Genomic DNA, 17392 nt, shown 5'->3' on the forward strand with positions numbered 1-17392 from the left:
AAATAAAAATAAACGCTTCACATAGACACCGAACTGCTGATTAAAACATAAAAGCAGTTCGAACTTTGAAAATCAATCGCTCTTTTTCAATGACGTCATTATTTGTATTATATTCCGATATTGTGATAACCGGCAGCTTTGCGGCGTTTATTTTTTTACGTGTTTTTGTTGTGGGCGGTTTCTCTGTGATAGGAAGGTGGTGCAGCCTGCAGGTAGGTTTCATGCAGATTTTATCTGGTCAGTAGGTCTGGACTAAGTAACATTTTTCCGGAAGTTACCAGCAAGAGCTGGCAAATAATATCATTTGACTTGGAGTGTTACACCCAGCGGTCAGAGCCATCAGGTAATACCCTGAATTTCCACAAGGCCAACTTTGACCGAATGAATCTGCTTATGAGTTCAGCAGACTGGGAAGATCACATGCCCAAGACAGTGCAAGCAAGGTACAATCACTGGAAGAAGATCATAGAGGAAGCAACTGACAAGTGTGTGCCACCTGCCCTGCCCAAAGCAGCAAAGAAGAACATCTACATCAACCGTGAGGCCCTGAAGCTGAAAAAGAGGAAGAGAACACTCTGGTTCAAATATGTGCAATCGAAAGACCCCATTGACCATGCCCGCTTTGTCCGATGCCGCAACGACCTCCGTCGGCTGACCAGAAATCTCCGTAGCAACTTTGAGAAGAGGCTTGTTAGAGAAGTCAAGGGGAATCCAAAGCCCTTCTGGCGTTATGTCCACTCCAGAATGAAAACCCGGACCGGAGTAGAGGACCTCAAGCAAGCAGATGGTTCACTGGCTTCAAACAATGAGGACAAAGCAAGAGTGCTAAATGCGTTTTTCAGCAGCGTCTTCACTGAAGAACGAGATGATGTCCCAAGAATGCAAAATGGCTATTCTGGGTCAGACCTTGACATTCCAGAAGTGACACCAGGACTAGTAGAAGCCAAGCTGAGGATGCTGAAATCTTCTAAGTCTCCTGGCCCTGATGGGATCCACCCAAGAGTTCTTGTTGAGACTGCCCACAACATCGCCCGACCACTATCTCTTCTCTTCAACGAGTCTCTGCAGACAGCAGACCTACCCCTGGACTGGAAGGCAGGTGAGATCGTCCCGATATTCAAGAAGGGCAACAAACAATCTCCTGCAAACTACAGACCAGTGAGTTTGACGGCAATTCCGTGCAAGGTCCTCGAGTCGATTATCCGCGACCACATCATGGAACACATGGTTGCGACCCAGCAGCTTAACAATGCACAGCACGGTTTCCGCCCCAAACGCTCTTGCGCAACCCAACTGTTGGTAACAATCGATGACTGGACCAAGGCGATTGAACGAGGAAAGTCAGTGGACGCAATCTACTTGGACTTCTCAAAGGCCTTCGACACGGTACCTCACCAGCGACTACTGTGCAAGCTGAGGGCCTACGGAATAGGGGAGAGGCTGCTGCGCTGGGTGGAGAGCTTTCTGGTGGGCAGAAGGCAGAGGGTCATCCTGAACGGTGCGAAGTCCAGCTGGGCACCTGTCAAGAGTGGAGTACCACAAGGATCCGTGCTTGGGCCACTGCTGTTTGTAATCTATGTGAATGACCTTCCTGATGCTGTGCAGTGCAACATACAGATGTTTGCAGACGACACCAAAATCTACCGTTCACTGAGTAGCTCGTCAGACGCTGAAAGGTTGCAGGCGGACTTGAACGCAGCCATCGACTGGTCAGACATGTGGCAGCTCCACTTCAACGCAGAAAAGTGTAGAGTTCTGCACGTTGGAAGGGCCAGCGAAGGTCAGAGGTACTCCATGGGTGATGCACAGTTGGATGAAACCACCGTTGAGAAGGATCTTGGTGTCCTGGTCGACAGTGAGTTGAAGTTTCGGGAGCACGCTGCAGCTGCGGTGTCGAAGGCCACACGTGTCCTGTCCGTGATTCGCAGATCTTTCGAATCCATCGACGCAGAAACGCTCCCAGCTCTTTACAAAACACTGGTCAGACCTCACCTGGAGTACTGCAACACTGTCTGGGGCCCATTCAGTCGAGCGGACCAACAACGAGTGGAGAGGGTTCAACGGAGAGCTACCAAGTTGATACCAGCGATCAAGAACCTGCCGTACACTGAGAGGCTCCGACGTCTAGGTCTGCCGTCACTCTACTACAGGAGGCGACGAGGAGATATGATCGCGATATACCAGCTGCTGCACGGTGGAGTCGACCTGGATCCGGAGCTGTTTGTCACGCCAGCTGCCGCTGGTCCCACCAGAGGCCACGCCTGGAAACTGAGGAAACCGAGGGCTGAAACAAGAACGAGAAGACTCGCTCTTGGAGTCAGGGTCGTAAACGACTGGAACGCCCTACCAGCATCGGTTGTTTCATCTCGCTCCTTGAATGCCTTCAAAGCCAAGCTCGACGCCCACTGGTCCCACCTCCAATACACCATTCACATCAATGATGTGGCGTAGTGTGATATGACAATGAGGAAGTGACACAGTCAAGGAGCTCGATAAAGTAAGAGTCCTAAAGGCCAAGTGGCCTTCTAAATCTCGTACATCGTAAGTGTAAGTAAGTGTAAGAGGCTGGTTAAAACTAACAAATTTAATTTCTTTCAAGCCACCTCCAGTCCCTGATCAATGGAGACTGAGACTAGCTAGGTAGGTATTGTATTTGGAGTCTATGCATTTCCTTTCATTCCAATATCTATCACTCTGCTCATTTTTCTGTTCAACAGGCTCTCAGAGCAATATTCAGCAAATTATCAAGTCACCTAGACTTGAGAAATCTGGTGCCATGATTGCTGGAGTCTCGCCCCTCGGCCAGACATTTCTGGGCACCCTCTTCACGTGGGGTGTCACAGCTCTGGGTGCTGGACTAGTCTTTGTACTGTCTGGATCACATGTAAGTACCTGGCTGTATGACCTTATTGCCCTGCTCACAGGGATGTTTTTAACAGCTTATGCCTCTGAAACAAGCTTCTTATAGCAATTATGACCTCATCCAGGCTAGTTATAGCCCTCAAGGATTTGTGCTGAATAGAAGCAGTGATTGTTGAAATAGTTACTTCTGTTGGCCTGTCCCATTTCCAACAATTTTTGTTTTTTTGTGTTTATTATGGGCACTGCATTCTCAAAATATCCCTCCTGAATTTAGTTGTCAGCACCAGCTTGTCTCTGACATACCTTCTTTCATTTGCAGCATGATGTCTTGGACGCCAGCCTGGGGTTTGCAGCTGGCGTGATGACGGCAGCTTCGTTCTGGTCCCTCCTGGAGCCGGCCCTGCAGATGGCAGAGACATCTGGCGGATACGGCGCGAACGGAGAGTTCGCGTTTCTGCCGGTGGCGGTGGGCTTCCTGGCGGGCGCCATGTTTGTTTCGGGAGCCGATGTTATGATGAAGAGATTTGGAGTGGATTCGTCTTCGCTGATGCTAGGTAAGGGAGGGCCCTGCAGGTCACTGGTCCCCTCTTGGGGTAAGGGGAAGATGATTGTATCATGGTCTCGTCTTACCCAAGATTTGTGTCTTACCTACAACTGGGATCAAGATGGGAAACATGAGATACGGATGTCTGTCATGAACGGGCTGCATATACCTAACTTTTTTGCCGTAACTTATTAGCAGTGTTCAAGTCCTATGTCATGTTTGTTTGGCTTATTACGGAGCGAGCGAAGCGAGCGGAGTCTTACGTAGAATAACGGAAATTTCTGAGTATGAGCGGCCGGCCGGCCGGCCGGCCGTGCGGACGCTTTTGCGAGGCTTATATCTCAGCAACCACTTGACCGATTTACACGCGGTAATTTTTGTAGGGTAGCTTCATTCCTTCTACCAAGTATTGGACTATTCCCGATGCATTTGGGTGACCCCTTATGCACGTGCCACGTGCAAAACGAAGAGGTGTCAGTTTTGTAATTGTTGCAATATCTCGGTAACTACTTGGCCGATTGCGCTGAAAGTTGGCATGTAGGTAGGCACCCACTAGGCACTGCATATCCATGTGCCAGAGTTGGGGTGCTGCTGCACGTGCGCACGTGCGGGGGTCGTTTCCAGATCTCGAGAACGGCTGGACCGATGGCGCTCAAATTTGGTACACGATTAGGGACCAGTTACTAGGGTGCCGTGAACAAGTCAGTTGGGACCCATTTTGCACGTGCGCACGTGCAGGGTGCCGCTTCCAGATCTGGAGAACGGCTGGGCCGATTGTGCTCAAATTTGGCACATCGCTAGAGACCGGTTAGTAGGGTGCCGTGCACAAGTCAGCTGGAGGTACCCCTTCGAAATTTCGCACGTGCAAGGCCCACCCTCTCGCTCGCTCCGTTAGTCGCCCCAAAAGGCGTTATACTGGTCTTAGGAGAAATCTGCCATGCAGCAAACCCTCGCGATTTAATCACGGACCTAACAACAACTCGGTGTTTTCTGCTCTTTCAGCGTCTCTGGATGACGGCGAAAGAGAGCATCGCAGCCGACGACGAATGGACAGCGAACGGGGCGAGGATCTGGTCGAAAACAGCGGCATGCTGTCAGGTATGGTGGGGGAAAATAACAGTGCATGCTGTGCCCTTGCAATCTAAGCCCAGCCATGAGGCGTTTACCGATAAACTGAGTGGACAAGTGCATCATCGCCAAGTGCGGACAGCGATGCACTCAGCTGCAGCCCCCTGATAAATCGTGCCTGATCTTATGCTTTCTTGAGCATTTGATGACGTCATGATTGCCTGTGCACTTCCTGTCATATCTGCTCAGCTCCTGTTCTGTTCAGTTCCATGCCCATTGCAATGCCTAGTCTCCCATCTATTCCGGCGTGATCAGCGATCGCAACTTACCCCTGGCGGCAGTTCTTCTAACTACCATCTCCCCTCCCGCCGACAGATGGCCTGCGTCAGCGCCGTACTCTGGGTAAAGGGAACGGCGATGGCGCGTCTGCCGGGCTGGATAGCCGGGAGGAGGAAGACCTGTCTGCCCGCTGGAGGCGCATCCTGCTACTGATCATCGCCATCACAGTGCATAATATTCCCGGTGAGTGAACTCAACTGTGCACAGTTGTGTGTGACGGTCGCAGTGAATTCAGAGATGTGCGTGAGGAGTAGCTGAAACACCATGAAAGAACTGGAAGATTGTTTTTATGTTCTATTTTCTTTCTAACTGTGCTGCTTACTACAAAAAAAAAACGTGATGCAGACAAAAATCTGAGGGACACAATGATAAATGATGACATAGATTGGGCTTCATTCGTTTTCTACTGCGGGGATACCGCACTCGGCTCTAGGCTTGGTTTTGTTTTGGACCTTTTTTAGATCCTCGCTGGATTCCTATTACCTATATCAAAATTTTGGGCGTCTCTTGACACAATCACCCTCTTATTACCCCCCCCCCCCCCCTCCCCCAGTGCTGTATCAGTCTGATGTTCTATTTCCCTCCGTCATTCAGGTGGACCTGGAACTGAATCCTGGGTCCCATCCTGACCTCTGTGAGTTATTAAAATATTGTGTTCGTGTTGTTATTCGCTGAAATACATAAAATCCCGATCTCTTCCAGTGCCGTCCACTGTCAGTGCCGTAGCGTTCTGGTCTGATGTTCTAATCCCCTCGCGGTTGCAGAGGGACTGGCGGTGGGTGTCGGGTTCGCCGCTGCCGGGAAAACGGCGGGCGCCACCTTCGAGAAGGCCAGGTGAGTTGTCCTAGACACATTTCAGGGAAATTATTCGAATGCCCTTGTTGTTGTAAAGCAAAAGTTCTTTCTTCTTTGCTTTTCTGAAGTGTGGAAGGTTCGTTACATTGTGCATGGTTTTTAGCTACAACTTTTAAAGAAGAAACTGCAGAGATGGACCATCCGCATGAATGGCAGTATTTTCATTCATGTATGTCCTGCATTTTAAGTGATTCTAACCACCCAGTTCATTGCAAGTCGCTGGCAGATTTCTAAGTTTTTATTTAAGAGTCTAGATTCACGAGTGATTGTCTTCTTAAGTCAGAGTGTGATCACCTTTTCTGCTTCATCAAAGCCCCAAACATTCTTGATTTCATTGCGTGACAGCTGTTTTCCTATGACCAATGACCAACGAGCCTTCAATGAGGCTCTCCTTGAGCTACTGCCACCTCGCGGCAGACTCTGTAGGCTGTGATATAGATGTCGCCACCTCCGCTGCTCCACCGACCCGCCCACCGATCTGCTATGCGATCGCCTGGTGCTGGTGTCATTGAACCTGAATAAATGCGATCGCATTTATACCGACGACGGCGGTGGACGGCGGCAGCGGCCGACCAAGGCCGTTACCGCGCGCCCCGGACAGTGGCGGCGCCAGGCGGCGGGAGGGAGGGGCGGTGACAAAGGGCGGAGGCAGGGTGATGGGAGGGGGGGGGGGGTGGTAATGAGGTCCGTTAAAAACGAAAACTCATGAGCAATGGATGTTGAATACCTTGAATTTTTTAATTGACAGTTGATGGCTTGGCGAGCTGTTAGAAATGTACCCGAAGCACCGGTACCTTAGCGAAATGTGATGACAAGGGCGACAACCACATGCTACGCGGTCTAATTATTGTTATGCGATCACCTAATTTCTCATGAATTCGATGGCTTAGATCAGGTCATAGACTTTTTAAAACACAACAGTATTTTTTATGAATGAAATTAATCCGACAAGACAGAAAAACTTACCACCAAACCATTTTCCGGCTCGTTCGCATGATGCCAGCTGCACCCACTTTTCAATGACACTCGTCGAACATAATTTTCCTCTCCCGACCGACTCTCCCTCTTGCCCCACCATTCCCCTAGATATTTCCATTTACTGACTTTCCCTTCTCTTTCCCCTTCAGGAATCTAGCAGTCGGTATCGGCATTCAGAATTTCCCTGAGGGACTGGCGGTCAGTCTACCCCTGCGAGGGGCGGGCATGTCCAGCCGGCAGGCCTTCTGGTGAGTGTGACTGCGGGCTGCTTCAGAATAGAGACGAGACTTAGATCAGCTGGTTTTGGAGGAAGTAAGAAAGCAGGGGAAGGGATATTTGTGGACTGGGATTGTCTTTTCAATCTGGTGAGAGAATTGTTAGTTTGCTGGGGCTTAGGGCGCATCGAAACAGAACCACTATGCGATCATGGTGATATAGAAAGAAGGTGGTGTTTGTCCAGTACGTGAGCTTAGTTTGTTGAAACGGTTTGTGATAGCTCACTGACCCCTCACCTTTTTCTTCTCCTCTTCTGATTACCTGCCATGTTTTTCTCTCATTCTTCTCACCCCCCCCCCCCCCCCCCCCTCAGGTACGGGCAGCTGAGCGGTATGGTGGAGCCCGCCGCCGGAATGCTAGGGGCCGTCGCCGTCTCACTCGCAGAGCCGCTCCTACCGTATGCTCTCAGTTTCGCCGCTGGAGCCATGATATACGTGGTGTTTGACGATATTGTGCCCGAGGCGCAGACGTGGTGAGTAGAACTGACGTCATTAGGTAAAATGACGCCATAGGGTGCACATACAGACGAGGCGTGACATTTGTGCGGAGAATACGATGTTGAATGCAACGAAAATAATAAGACGCAAGTGATGTTAGCAAGCAAAAGTTTTTCCTATTACATGAAAAGCTCTGGTCGTTCATTTACGGTTAGAGCTGATGTTAGACTGAATGCTGGATCACCACATTATTTAGGCATCTAACGTTCATTATTTTTTGTTTAGGATGTGCTGACTTTCTACTTCGTTTACCAGCTTACTACGATCAAAAGATCATAAGGCTCCGACATTCGATTCACAATGCTAAACCTTTCGAAGTTCATTATGTTAGAACGTGCACCCATCCCGTGCATGAGTCGCTGTGTTCAACCACTCGACATGTTCAACTCCTCGTCACGCTCTGAAGTTCACTATGCTCTTCCTCCACAGCGGGAACGGTCGCCTGGCCTCCTGGGCTGCCATCGTCGGTTTCCTCATCATGATGTGTCTGGATGTCGGCCTCGGCTAGCGGTGACCACAGCTGCTGCGTCATCTGCCGGAACATGACGTCCTGGGATGGACTTAAAGGAAATAGTTCACTTTTAACATGGGGTTTGGAACTGGAATAGCAGTTTTGTTGCTTGCGCTGAGACTAGCACAAATCAGAAGTTTTCACGGCCCAACGATCACCCTAGACGAAGATATTCCATTTTTCGTTCCGAAAAGAGTGCCTTGCAGAGGAATGCGTGCCTTGCGGAGAAATGCAGTCACGTCATCGTCAGCCAATCAGAATGCTGCTTACAGCCGATGGGTTTGTCCTACGCAATATGATTGGTCAACGCGTAATAAGCTTCCGCGTCAAACATTATTTTATATAGAATATAGTTCTTCTTATACTAAAATATAGAAAATAATCCTTTTTACAAAAACGTTTTGTTTTATTTTCTGATCATTTTGAGCATAAAAAAACATAAATCCATAGCAAAATACTAATTTCAGGAAAGTGAACTATTTCCTTTAAGGTTACCTCGCCTTACGGCCTCTACATAAAGGGCGACTTGGGTGTGAAGATGTTAAAAAGAGACCTTGGGCTCCCAAGGGATGATGTCCAGTTGTGGGGATGAAGTGGGAATAGTTTGGGAAAGTTTGAAAGAACGTGAAGTTGGTTTTGGTTTGTGACTTTTAGTTGTGTGACGAATGCCGAATGGTGCCTAGTGCCTACCTTATTGTTGCATTTGTTGGAGCTGGTTTTGGAAAGGCCGCAAGCGATCATTCGTTGGCTTCATATTACATGATAAACCTCTTGCGATGCACGGCAGTCCAGGGGACCAAAAAGCTCGAAGTTGAATGTGACATTTGTTGCGAATTTCAGTCATTTGAGTATAATCATTTGATGACTCAAATCACCTGCACACTTATTTCTTCCCTTCGATCTAATGGAGAGCATTTTTTCTCAAAATGGATATGAAATAATGTCATTGATTTGATGGAACCATCCATTCATTCTTCTTGCAACGATTTTAAATGAGTTTACTTTCATGAATGTAAACATGCTGCATAAAAGATCTCATCGGAACAAAACATTGCCTACCAAAACAATACTACTCCGCTCCAGCTCTGAATCATTTACCGGAAGCTACTTTACTATGATAAATAATTGTTGTATCTCTGTTATAATGTTGAAAAAATCGGATTGTCATAATCCAGGCACGTCACATTTTCTGGGGCGTCCTAGTCATCATCATCACATCACATTTATTTGCATCACACACACAATGTGAGGTGACAAGGTGAGGTGACAGTTATAACAAGTAGCAGTACATATACATTGGGCCAGGTAGGTACATACATTAATGCCTGCAGAACAATGCTAGGCCACGCAAGGACATTCACAAGAGCCAATCATTGGACATTCTAAAACCATCGATAGTACCTATACTTTAGTTCAAGTTGTGTGCCTGGTGCTTTCATTTGTGACTGTTATGAGCCTAAGAATTTTACGCGAATGAGAGCAAGTGCTGTTGAGCAGGAATTTGATTGTGTCCACAATTCCATCATTCATACAAGAGCCACGAATAAGCTCACCATCAATATTGCCACATGCTATGTTCATTGTAACTTCAAAATTATTATTTCCGAGGCTATGTGTAAAGCTCAAGAATGATCCGTCTAACTCTGAAGGCGTAGTAGCTAGAACAGCAAGGCTGCGAATCATTATCTGCTTAAGCCTATGATCCGAGCGAAACAGATGAGCAAAGCCGCGAAGCGTAAGCGATCGGAGAAGCTCTTGAACCTTAGGAATGCCAAGCGCTGACATTAGGGCAGAATGATGAGCATACACAGGGAGCCCAATGACTGCCTTTATACTAGAAGATTGAAATAATTCCAGGTTACTTATGTCAGCAGCTCTCAGTGGAGCAACGATGCTCCCAGATGTCAAAGAAGGGGCTACAATCGTGCGCCATAGAAAAGCTTTGTCTAAAGCAGACATAGCCTTGCTAAACATTCCTGCAGGTGTAAGCCCGTAAAAAGCTCCACGGGCACGTCTTACTCGAGACCGCGCATGCGCGGAGCCACGTAAATCAGTGCTGATGGTCACACCTAGATGCTGTGTTTCAGAGCGGATAGATAACTGCTGACCGGCTAACTGCCATGTAGGCAGCTCAGCTAAATGTTCAGCACCAAAGACAAGGCAATGACTTTTAGTTTTAGACTGATCAGGGTGAGTGAATTCAAGTCTCCAAGTGCCCGCGAACTCCCCCACAATGCTTAAAAGATGGCCAAGACTCATGGAGTTCGTAGAAACAAGCATTATGTCGTCAGCGTAACAGATCGAGGGGACATGATATCCCATTAGTTCAGCCCCAAGTCCACTATGATCAAGAGTCTGTATTAAGGGACGAAAAAATATGTTAGCCAGTACTGGGGAAAGGATGGCCCCTTGCCTCGTTCCACGTTCTAGTGGGAAACTGTCGGAACGAATGCCCATAAAGTCAATTTTGGCAGTAAGCTTGCGATACCACGAGAGAAGCAGACACCACGAGCGATTCTCAAGCAGATTAAGAAGACGATAGAAAAGACCGTCATGCCAAATGCGGTCAAAACACTTTCTGGCGTCTAAATTAGCGACGAATACAGGAGATCCCCTTCTTAGGTGCCACTGGACAGTCTCAGAAAACAAAAGAGAGGCTTCGGCTGTTCCACGCTGTGGAACAAATCCAAACTGTAGATCGTGTGGAACGAACGATGTTTCAATTTCCTCTAAAACCATTATCTCTAACAATTTAGAGAAAGTTGAAATAAGTGAAATTGGTCTATAATTGTCCATATCACTTGGGTCAAGTCCAGTTCTTTTAAGCAAAGGCTTGATGATGCTGGTTGCAAATGATGAAGGGACATCCAATCTAGCAAAGCAAGCTGTAAGGAGGTGAGCTAACATGGCAAGCAGTTCAGGCGTGGAGCCATACAGCAGGTGCTCTGTGGTGATTCCGTCTGCTCCTGGAGCAGAATTACGCCTAAGGCGCAATATAAATCGGGAAACATCCGATGCGGTAACAATACGAGGTTCGTCACCATTGCACCCAGCCTCTAAACGAGCAGATACAGCATCGCGGATCCAGTGCTGGTTTGGTGACAATTCAGCTACATTGTCCTGATGAATACGAGAAAAATGGGATCTGAAGCTGTCTGCGTCTACGGAGCATTCAGCAACCGTCACACCTCTCCGAGCTCTACTAACATGTCGCCAAAAGGAGCCTAAACTTTCCCCACGGCGAAGCTTGTGTAACAGCCGTGCCTCATGATCAATTTTCGATCGAGACGCATGCTTCCGCTCGCGCCGGTAGGCCCGTCTTGCTTCGCGATAGCAGTTGTGCACATGCGTGTATAGCCGCTTACCAGATTCATGCCAGAGGTAAAGCCAAAACCGGGCTCTATCACGCGCTGAGGAAACGCGGGGGTTCCACCATTTTTTAGCAGGACGTCTCGGCTTTGCACACCCAGATTCACGAGCTGCAGCATGAATGCAAGAGCTGATAAATGTATCTAATCTATCCAGTTCTATAGAGCTGCCTAATTGTGGCGAAGCTACCAAGTAAGTCGCAAGTAACGTTTTATAATGGTCAATAGCTTCTTCAGAATTCCAAATAGGGACATAAGAGAGGACAGAGGGATCAAATCTGCGAACTGGAAGGCAAGATACAGCAGCAAGTCGCAAATGTAGACTTAATGTGGCAATGACTGGAAGGTGAGGGCTGAGGTTATCAATTGATGAGCTAAGAATCATACAATTCGTTAGAGATGGAAGCAAACACTGTGGCACAACAATGTGATCAATGTGTGAGGAGCCACCTGCCCTATCATAAGTGACAGACTGTTTCTGAGGAAACTGGAATTCGGACACAACCAAATGGTGATCATCAAGTAGCTCCTGCATAAGAGCGCTGAGTGGTGAGAAACCACGCAAATTCTGCCAGCCGTTAGGCCTGTGAACACTGGCCAATCTTGGTAAGGCGCAGTTAAAATCCCCTACAAGAAGCACAGGGGATGCAGAGCGATATGCGGTAATAATTGCATCTAGTTTGCCTAGCAATTCAGCGTAACGTAATTTGCTGTCACTGGTCGAGTCCCAGAATGGCATATAACACCCAATTACCGTCAAACAAGGACCCGAATTATCATATACAGTGACACCACATAGCCTTACATCTTCACACAGTACTTGGCGGTAGCGCAGCCCAGGGCGACCGCGACAAATAAATGCTACCCCTCCGTGTCGTCTACCAGCATAGGGACCAGGCGGGTGTTCCATGGCTGATTCTTGTACACAAAAGTAATTGCCTTGGCGATGTTCAAGAAGCAGCCTAGGCAACATACATTGTTCTGAACTGGCTAGCCAAGTTTCGCATAGAAACAATAAATCGCGTGTACTGACTAGTGTACTGACAGCCCAATTTCATGTTTGTGTGGTGCGTGCCAGTTTCGCCATTCCTAGTGCGAATTGCATGCATTCCTTTTGAAATAATTCACCCAAAATGTGTGCTTTGAAATTCTTCCAAGCTTCATCCGTTGTTCATCCCTTGAATCTGCTTATTTAATAATGGTATATCGCTTCAAATGCGTTGGAAAAAATGCACGTGGAAATTCTGTAAAGTACATATTATCCGGTATATCATGACAATTTTCAAAATTTTGCAAAATATTTGTCTTGTCCTGGATTTGCATATGCTCTTCGAAGTATATGCCATCGTTAAATAGGCAGAGCATACTATATATGTATAGTGTGGTTTGCCGCAATTTGTGTCTGGGTGGGATTTTATTTCCGAATTACATTGTGTTTCGTCTGCGTGTTTGCTAGAATAGGATGCTGTTTATTTTGCTGTGATATAAAATGATAAGTTGGCTCTTGTGGAAAAGTTCTAGACGCTTCTGAGTGTGAACTGAGAGTGAAAGCACCGTGCCTTTTCGTGTTTACAAAATATTGATATCGCTACATTCCAAGTGTCCTTACTGTTGGCAACATCCATAAGGCCTTTGTTCACATGGATGTGAAACGTTATTGCACATTTTTCTTATTCTTTGTATGACAAATTGTTTTTTTATTTGAGTTACCCGAAGGTAGATGTCTCAACTCAACTTCATCACTAAGTTTCATTTCATTCGAGGTGCAATATTTGAAGTACTGCAATATTTTATTGACATGCATAGCTTGTTTGTAAGCAATGCTTAAAATGTAATGGTTTTTCGATGAGATGTTGATTTCATCTCACTTTCGGCCTGCTTTTCGCTTTATGCTAATCATTGTTACCATTATCGTTAAATTCGTGTGAGAGTCTTACGAGGTGAAAGTTATTCCAAGATTACAAGGTGCTCATTGGCCATGCGTATGAGATGTGTTCTTACTGGTGGACGTACCAATCAACTGTGCCAGACATGACCAAATACACGACAACCGAATCAATGGTTTGTAGACGCTGATAACTACTGCCTCAGTGCTGCTCGGAAGGGGTTTTTAAAACTCGGGCTTAGAGAAACGTTTGATGCAAACGGGTGGTCAATTGAAGTGCCCAGTATGTCGTGTTTCTATCCTGTTATTCTTTTCTTTTCTTTTTTTGTTATAGGATTAGGCTCATCCACATTTCGGCTGTGCATTCTCCGTATAGCTTGGTCATAGTTGTTATAATGTGGTCTGAACTCTGTGAACACTGTGTTTGGTCGTCGGAAACCTCTCGACGTGTTTGGGTGAAAGCATAACGTGCCTGGAGAGGATAGAAGGGTTCAAAACCAGCGGGGATGTGCGAAAAAAGACGGAATGTCAAAAACATACCAATCAAACTAAGGACATGACTACTGAAGCAGAATTTTTACGAGCTGAATGAACTGATTCTGTCTGAAATTAATTTATGACCTCCCTCCGTGGTTATGGTTTAGTAAGTCAGCATAACAATTAGAGATGTCAATCGGATACCAACTATTTGGTATACCGATACCAAACCGATACCAACTCGGTATTTGGTATTTCAATCCTAATGTGTTTGGTATTTTGTTGGTATCATGAACCCTCGCTAATGTTTAAGAGGCTAAGAAATCGGTAAAAAGTTGGTATTTTCCTCATGTTGGTTTGGTTTCGGTATTTCTCCACGGTTTTGGTTGGTATTTGGTTTGGTATCGGTATTCCGATTTTCCGTAATTGACACCACTGGTGACTATACCTTGACCATGGCCGTAGTGTAGACATCCAGCGCATCCATCCACCAGCGAGACTCATCCCGGCAGGTTCCCTTGATGAAGGTGACGCGGTCGGGGGCCGTCAGGGCCACGCTGTAGCTGTTCCCGGTGACGTCCTCGGCGTCGGCGACCGTTATAATAACAATGCTCTACCCTGGCTCTACCCTACTCTCCGTTAGCAAAGTGTCTGTGGAAAGTGGGACTCTTAACTCCTAACGTCAATAAGCAGTGCACACAGCAGTGTCTTATCGGACGATTGCTGGGGTGCTCTGTCCTTGACTGATAATGTATCACGAGCCTTGTTGGGTCGATAAGGCGATACTTTGTTTGTGTTGAAGGGCTCGATAGTGTAAGTGCTCCTCAGTGGTAATGGGCCTCCGTTGTTCCTAATCTAACCTCCTAAACTAACCTAGCCTAACAATCTTAGCAATCCATCTCAGCAAGCGATTTGTTATATTCTGTTTCGCCAACTGAGTTCAAATGATGACACCACTTATTTTTTACTCTTCTTCATCGTTCAACACCTTTTATTTTCAGGAACTTTGGCGATTTTACATAAGCTTCTTTTTTTGGCAGCACTTCTTGTTTACATCTTGCACGATATCTTATCTGTTGATCTCTCACGTCTCTTTCATATAAACATTTGATCGTGGAGATTACGTTGTAAGTTCTAGAGCATCACATCTTCATTCGCTCGCTACCCATCGTTGACCTACAGCCTGTTTTCTACTCAGGGTTCGAACTTAAACACCCAGGCCCACTGGCTCTTCACCTTCTGCAGGGGAGGGAGCATTACCCTCCCGTTCTCCACCTCCAGCACCCCATCATACCCTAACAGACGACACTCAGTCACATTGGGTGCCGATCCCATCGTGATAAACCCATCCGTGGGCCACTTGAGAGAAATGCCGTAGACATATCCTCCTCGCTGCGTGTACCATACGTCGCTATTGGTTGGATCATGCTGCACCGTCCACGGCTTGGAGGAATAGATGGCTTCTCCGTTTAGACCCAGCCATTCTCCTAGCTGCGTGAGGCGTTCTTCGAAGATGGGCATGATGATTCCGTCTTTGGTCGGTCCGACGTTGATCAGCACGTTACCTCCACAGCTTACGGTGGAGATCACTTGGTAGAGGGTATTTTCAATAGACTTGTAGCTGGCCAGAGGAGAGTCTCGCCGATATCCCCAAGCGCCGTCGAGTGTGAAGCAATTCTCAAACTTGTGATCCTGTAGGGTACCAGGGTTGTAACCGTCGTGGCAGGTATAGTAACCGCCATGTTTGCAATTTGTTCCCGACCCCCAGCGGTCATTCGTCACAACACTTTCCTTCACCGGAGAATCATTGTAGAGCCACGCAAGAAACTCTTGGGAACGCCAGTATTCGGGCATGCCAGTCCAGTCTCCGTCAGACCAGATAACCTCCGGATGGTACCTTTCCACCAGTTCCTTCAACTCCGGCATCGTCTTCATTGTCACGAAGTCGCTTCGGTTGTAGTAGCGGTCGTTCTTGTACAACGGGTTGTACCATTCGTAGAGGGAGTGGTAGACGCCGAAGCGGAGGTCGGTGCGATTGCGCACGGCAGAGGCTAGGTCGCCGACGAGGTCACGCTTGGGTCCAACGTCCATCGAGTTCCAGTTCCAGGAGACAGCAGAGGGCCACAGGGTGTAGCCCTCGTGGTGCTTGGATGTCAGAACGACGTACCTGAAGAAACGAGAAACGACTGTCACGACGAGCTGCGATTAGCCGAGCACCGAAGGAAGCAGGGGACAAAGAAGAAATAAAAAAACGTTTGTGTCGTGATATGTGAACGCCCAAATAATGTGTCTTGATTTCAGCGCGACTTACTGGGAGAGTTGAAGGTCTGAAAACCAACGGGGGAGTGCATAGAACGCCAGCTTGAAGATGTTTGACGTGCCAATCAAACTACGGAAATGACTACTGAAACAAAGTATTCAAGAGCGGAGAGTGGATTGTTTCTTGCCATGAAGATACACGGACTAAATGGTATTTTCTCAGCTAGCATGGCAACGCCGATCAATTGTTAATTGCGAGACTGAGAACTAGAAGCTTAAATGACGGCAGTTGTAGGCGAGTGTTTGCATTCTAATGACAAATTCATTATCTGATAGCGTCACAAAGCGTTAAAGCTAGAATATTTCATCGGTTTAACTATTGTTTAGTTATGATGTCACAATAATAATATATAGCATTTTTCTTACTACCTCGAAAAAAAATGTAATGCAGCATGGAGACTGGAGAGAGTCGTCGATACCAAGCACCAAACCCCGGTATCTCACCTGGCACCAGATTTCTGCAGCAGATCAGCCCAGTGGTCGGGGTCAAACAGCTCCGTCGTGAACTGCGCAGCAAAATCCTGATACGTGAATCCCGGACGATAATTCTTCTTCATAAACTCGGCGAACTTGGCGTGCTGCGGGTCGAACGGGTCCTTCCAGCGGGTCCAAAACCACTCATCACCAAAACTTGGCACTGAGTAGACACCCCAGTGGAGAAAAATCCCCACTTTTGCTTCATCATACCACGAAGGAAGCGGTCGCGCATCGAGGGACTTCCAAGTGGGAGAGTACTGCGCAGAGGTCACTTGCGAGGTCATAGCGAAGACCAGAAGCAAGGTCAAGGTCGCGAGAGGGGTTAGGGTGGGTTCACGTTGACGCGTCATGGTCGCGCCAGTGCAGCACGCGGTACGCTGTGGGGACACCGTTCGCGCATGTGGTGTGACCACAGCGCAATGGTGTAGTGTTTGGTTTATCAAGCCCCGAAGTGGGTGGAGGGAGGGAGAGAGGGGGTGTAGAGGCGGAGCGAGGATAAGAACTATGGGGGGCAACGACACACATGTTGAGGTAGGGGGTGATTTTGTGGTTGATATGAGGCGAAAATATGGTCGCCGCGGTGGGTTTATGGGTGAATAATTGTCTTCAACTTTGTGTTGAAACGGGTAAGGTAAACTATCAGCGAGGGATACCTACGAATGCTTTTTTGGTCGGTAGGTATAAGATACCGGTACGAGAGGTGTCAAAAGAGAACAGCGGAAAATGGCGGAGACCGTCGTTCGCTCAGAGATCGTTTTCAGTAGGGGAGAGTGGGGAAAGATGCCCAGGGGTTTGTAATGTCATAAATTATTCGAAAATGACAATCGGAAAGCAAAAACTTGGAGTTTCAATGGTAGCCGACATCATTTTTATCCACAAAATACCACACTTTTGTGCTTGAAATGTTATAACTTTTTTGTTATTGATCATTTTCCT

The 17392-nt window shown here is 47.3% G+C and overlaps 2 protein-coding genes across 2 annotated transcripts; one reads left to right on the plus strand and one right to left on the minus strand.

Moving 5' to 3' along the window:
• Positions 1–152: 152 nt before the first annotated feature.
• Positions 153–13357, plus strand: LOC122392060 (zinc transporter ZIP11-like). Its single transcript, XM_043386559.1, has 10 exons — positions 153–212; positions 2718–2884; positions 3182–3416; positions 4409–4504; positions 4850–4996; positions 5578–5647; positions 6796–6894; positions 7236–7394; positions 7849–7980; positions 8416–13357. The coding sequence occupies exons 2-9, from the start codon at positions 2777–2779 to the stop codon at positions 7925–7927; spliced, it is 993 nt and encodes a 330-aa protein (XP_043242494.1). The 5' UTR covers positions 153–212; positions 2718–2776; the 3' UTR covers positions 7928–7980; positions 8416–13357.
• A 1203-nt stretch (positions 13358–14560) lies between these two features.
• LOC122392061 (alpha-L-fucosidase-like) lies at positions 14561–17137 on the minus strand. The gene is made up of 2 exons (XM_043386560.1): positions 16424–17137; positions 14561–15827 (listed from the first exon to the last, which is right to left on the minus strand). Exons 1-2 carry the CDS (start codon positions 16804–16806, stop codon positions 14855–14857), a joined length of 1356 nt encoding a protein of 451 aa, XP_043242495.1. The 5' UTR covers positions 16807–17137; the 3' UTR covers positions 14561–14854.
• Positions 17138–17392: the final 255 nt, after the last annotated feature.

The sequence above is a fragment of the Amphibalanus amphitrite genome, unplaced genomic scaffold (genome assembly GCF_019059575.1).
Source record: "Amphibalanus amphitrite isolate SeventyFive unplaced genomic scaffold, NRLGWU_Aamphi_draft 000467F_arrow, whole genome shotgun sequence".
Lineage (NCBI taxonomy): Eukaryota > Metazoa > Arthropoda > Thecostraca > Balanomorpha > Balanidae > Amphibalanus > Amphibalanus amphitrite.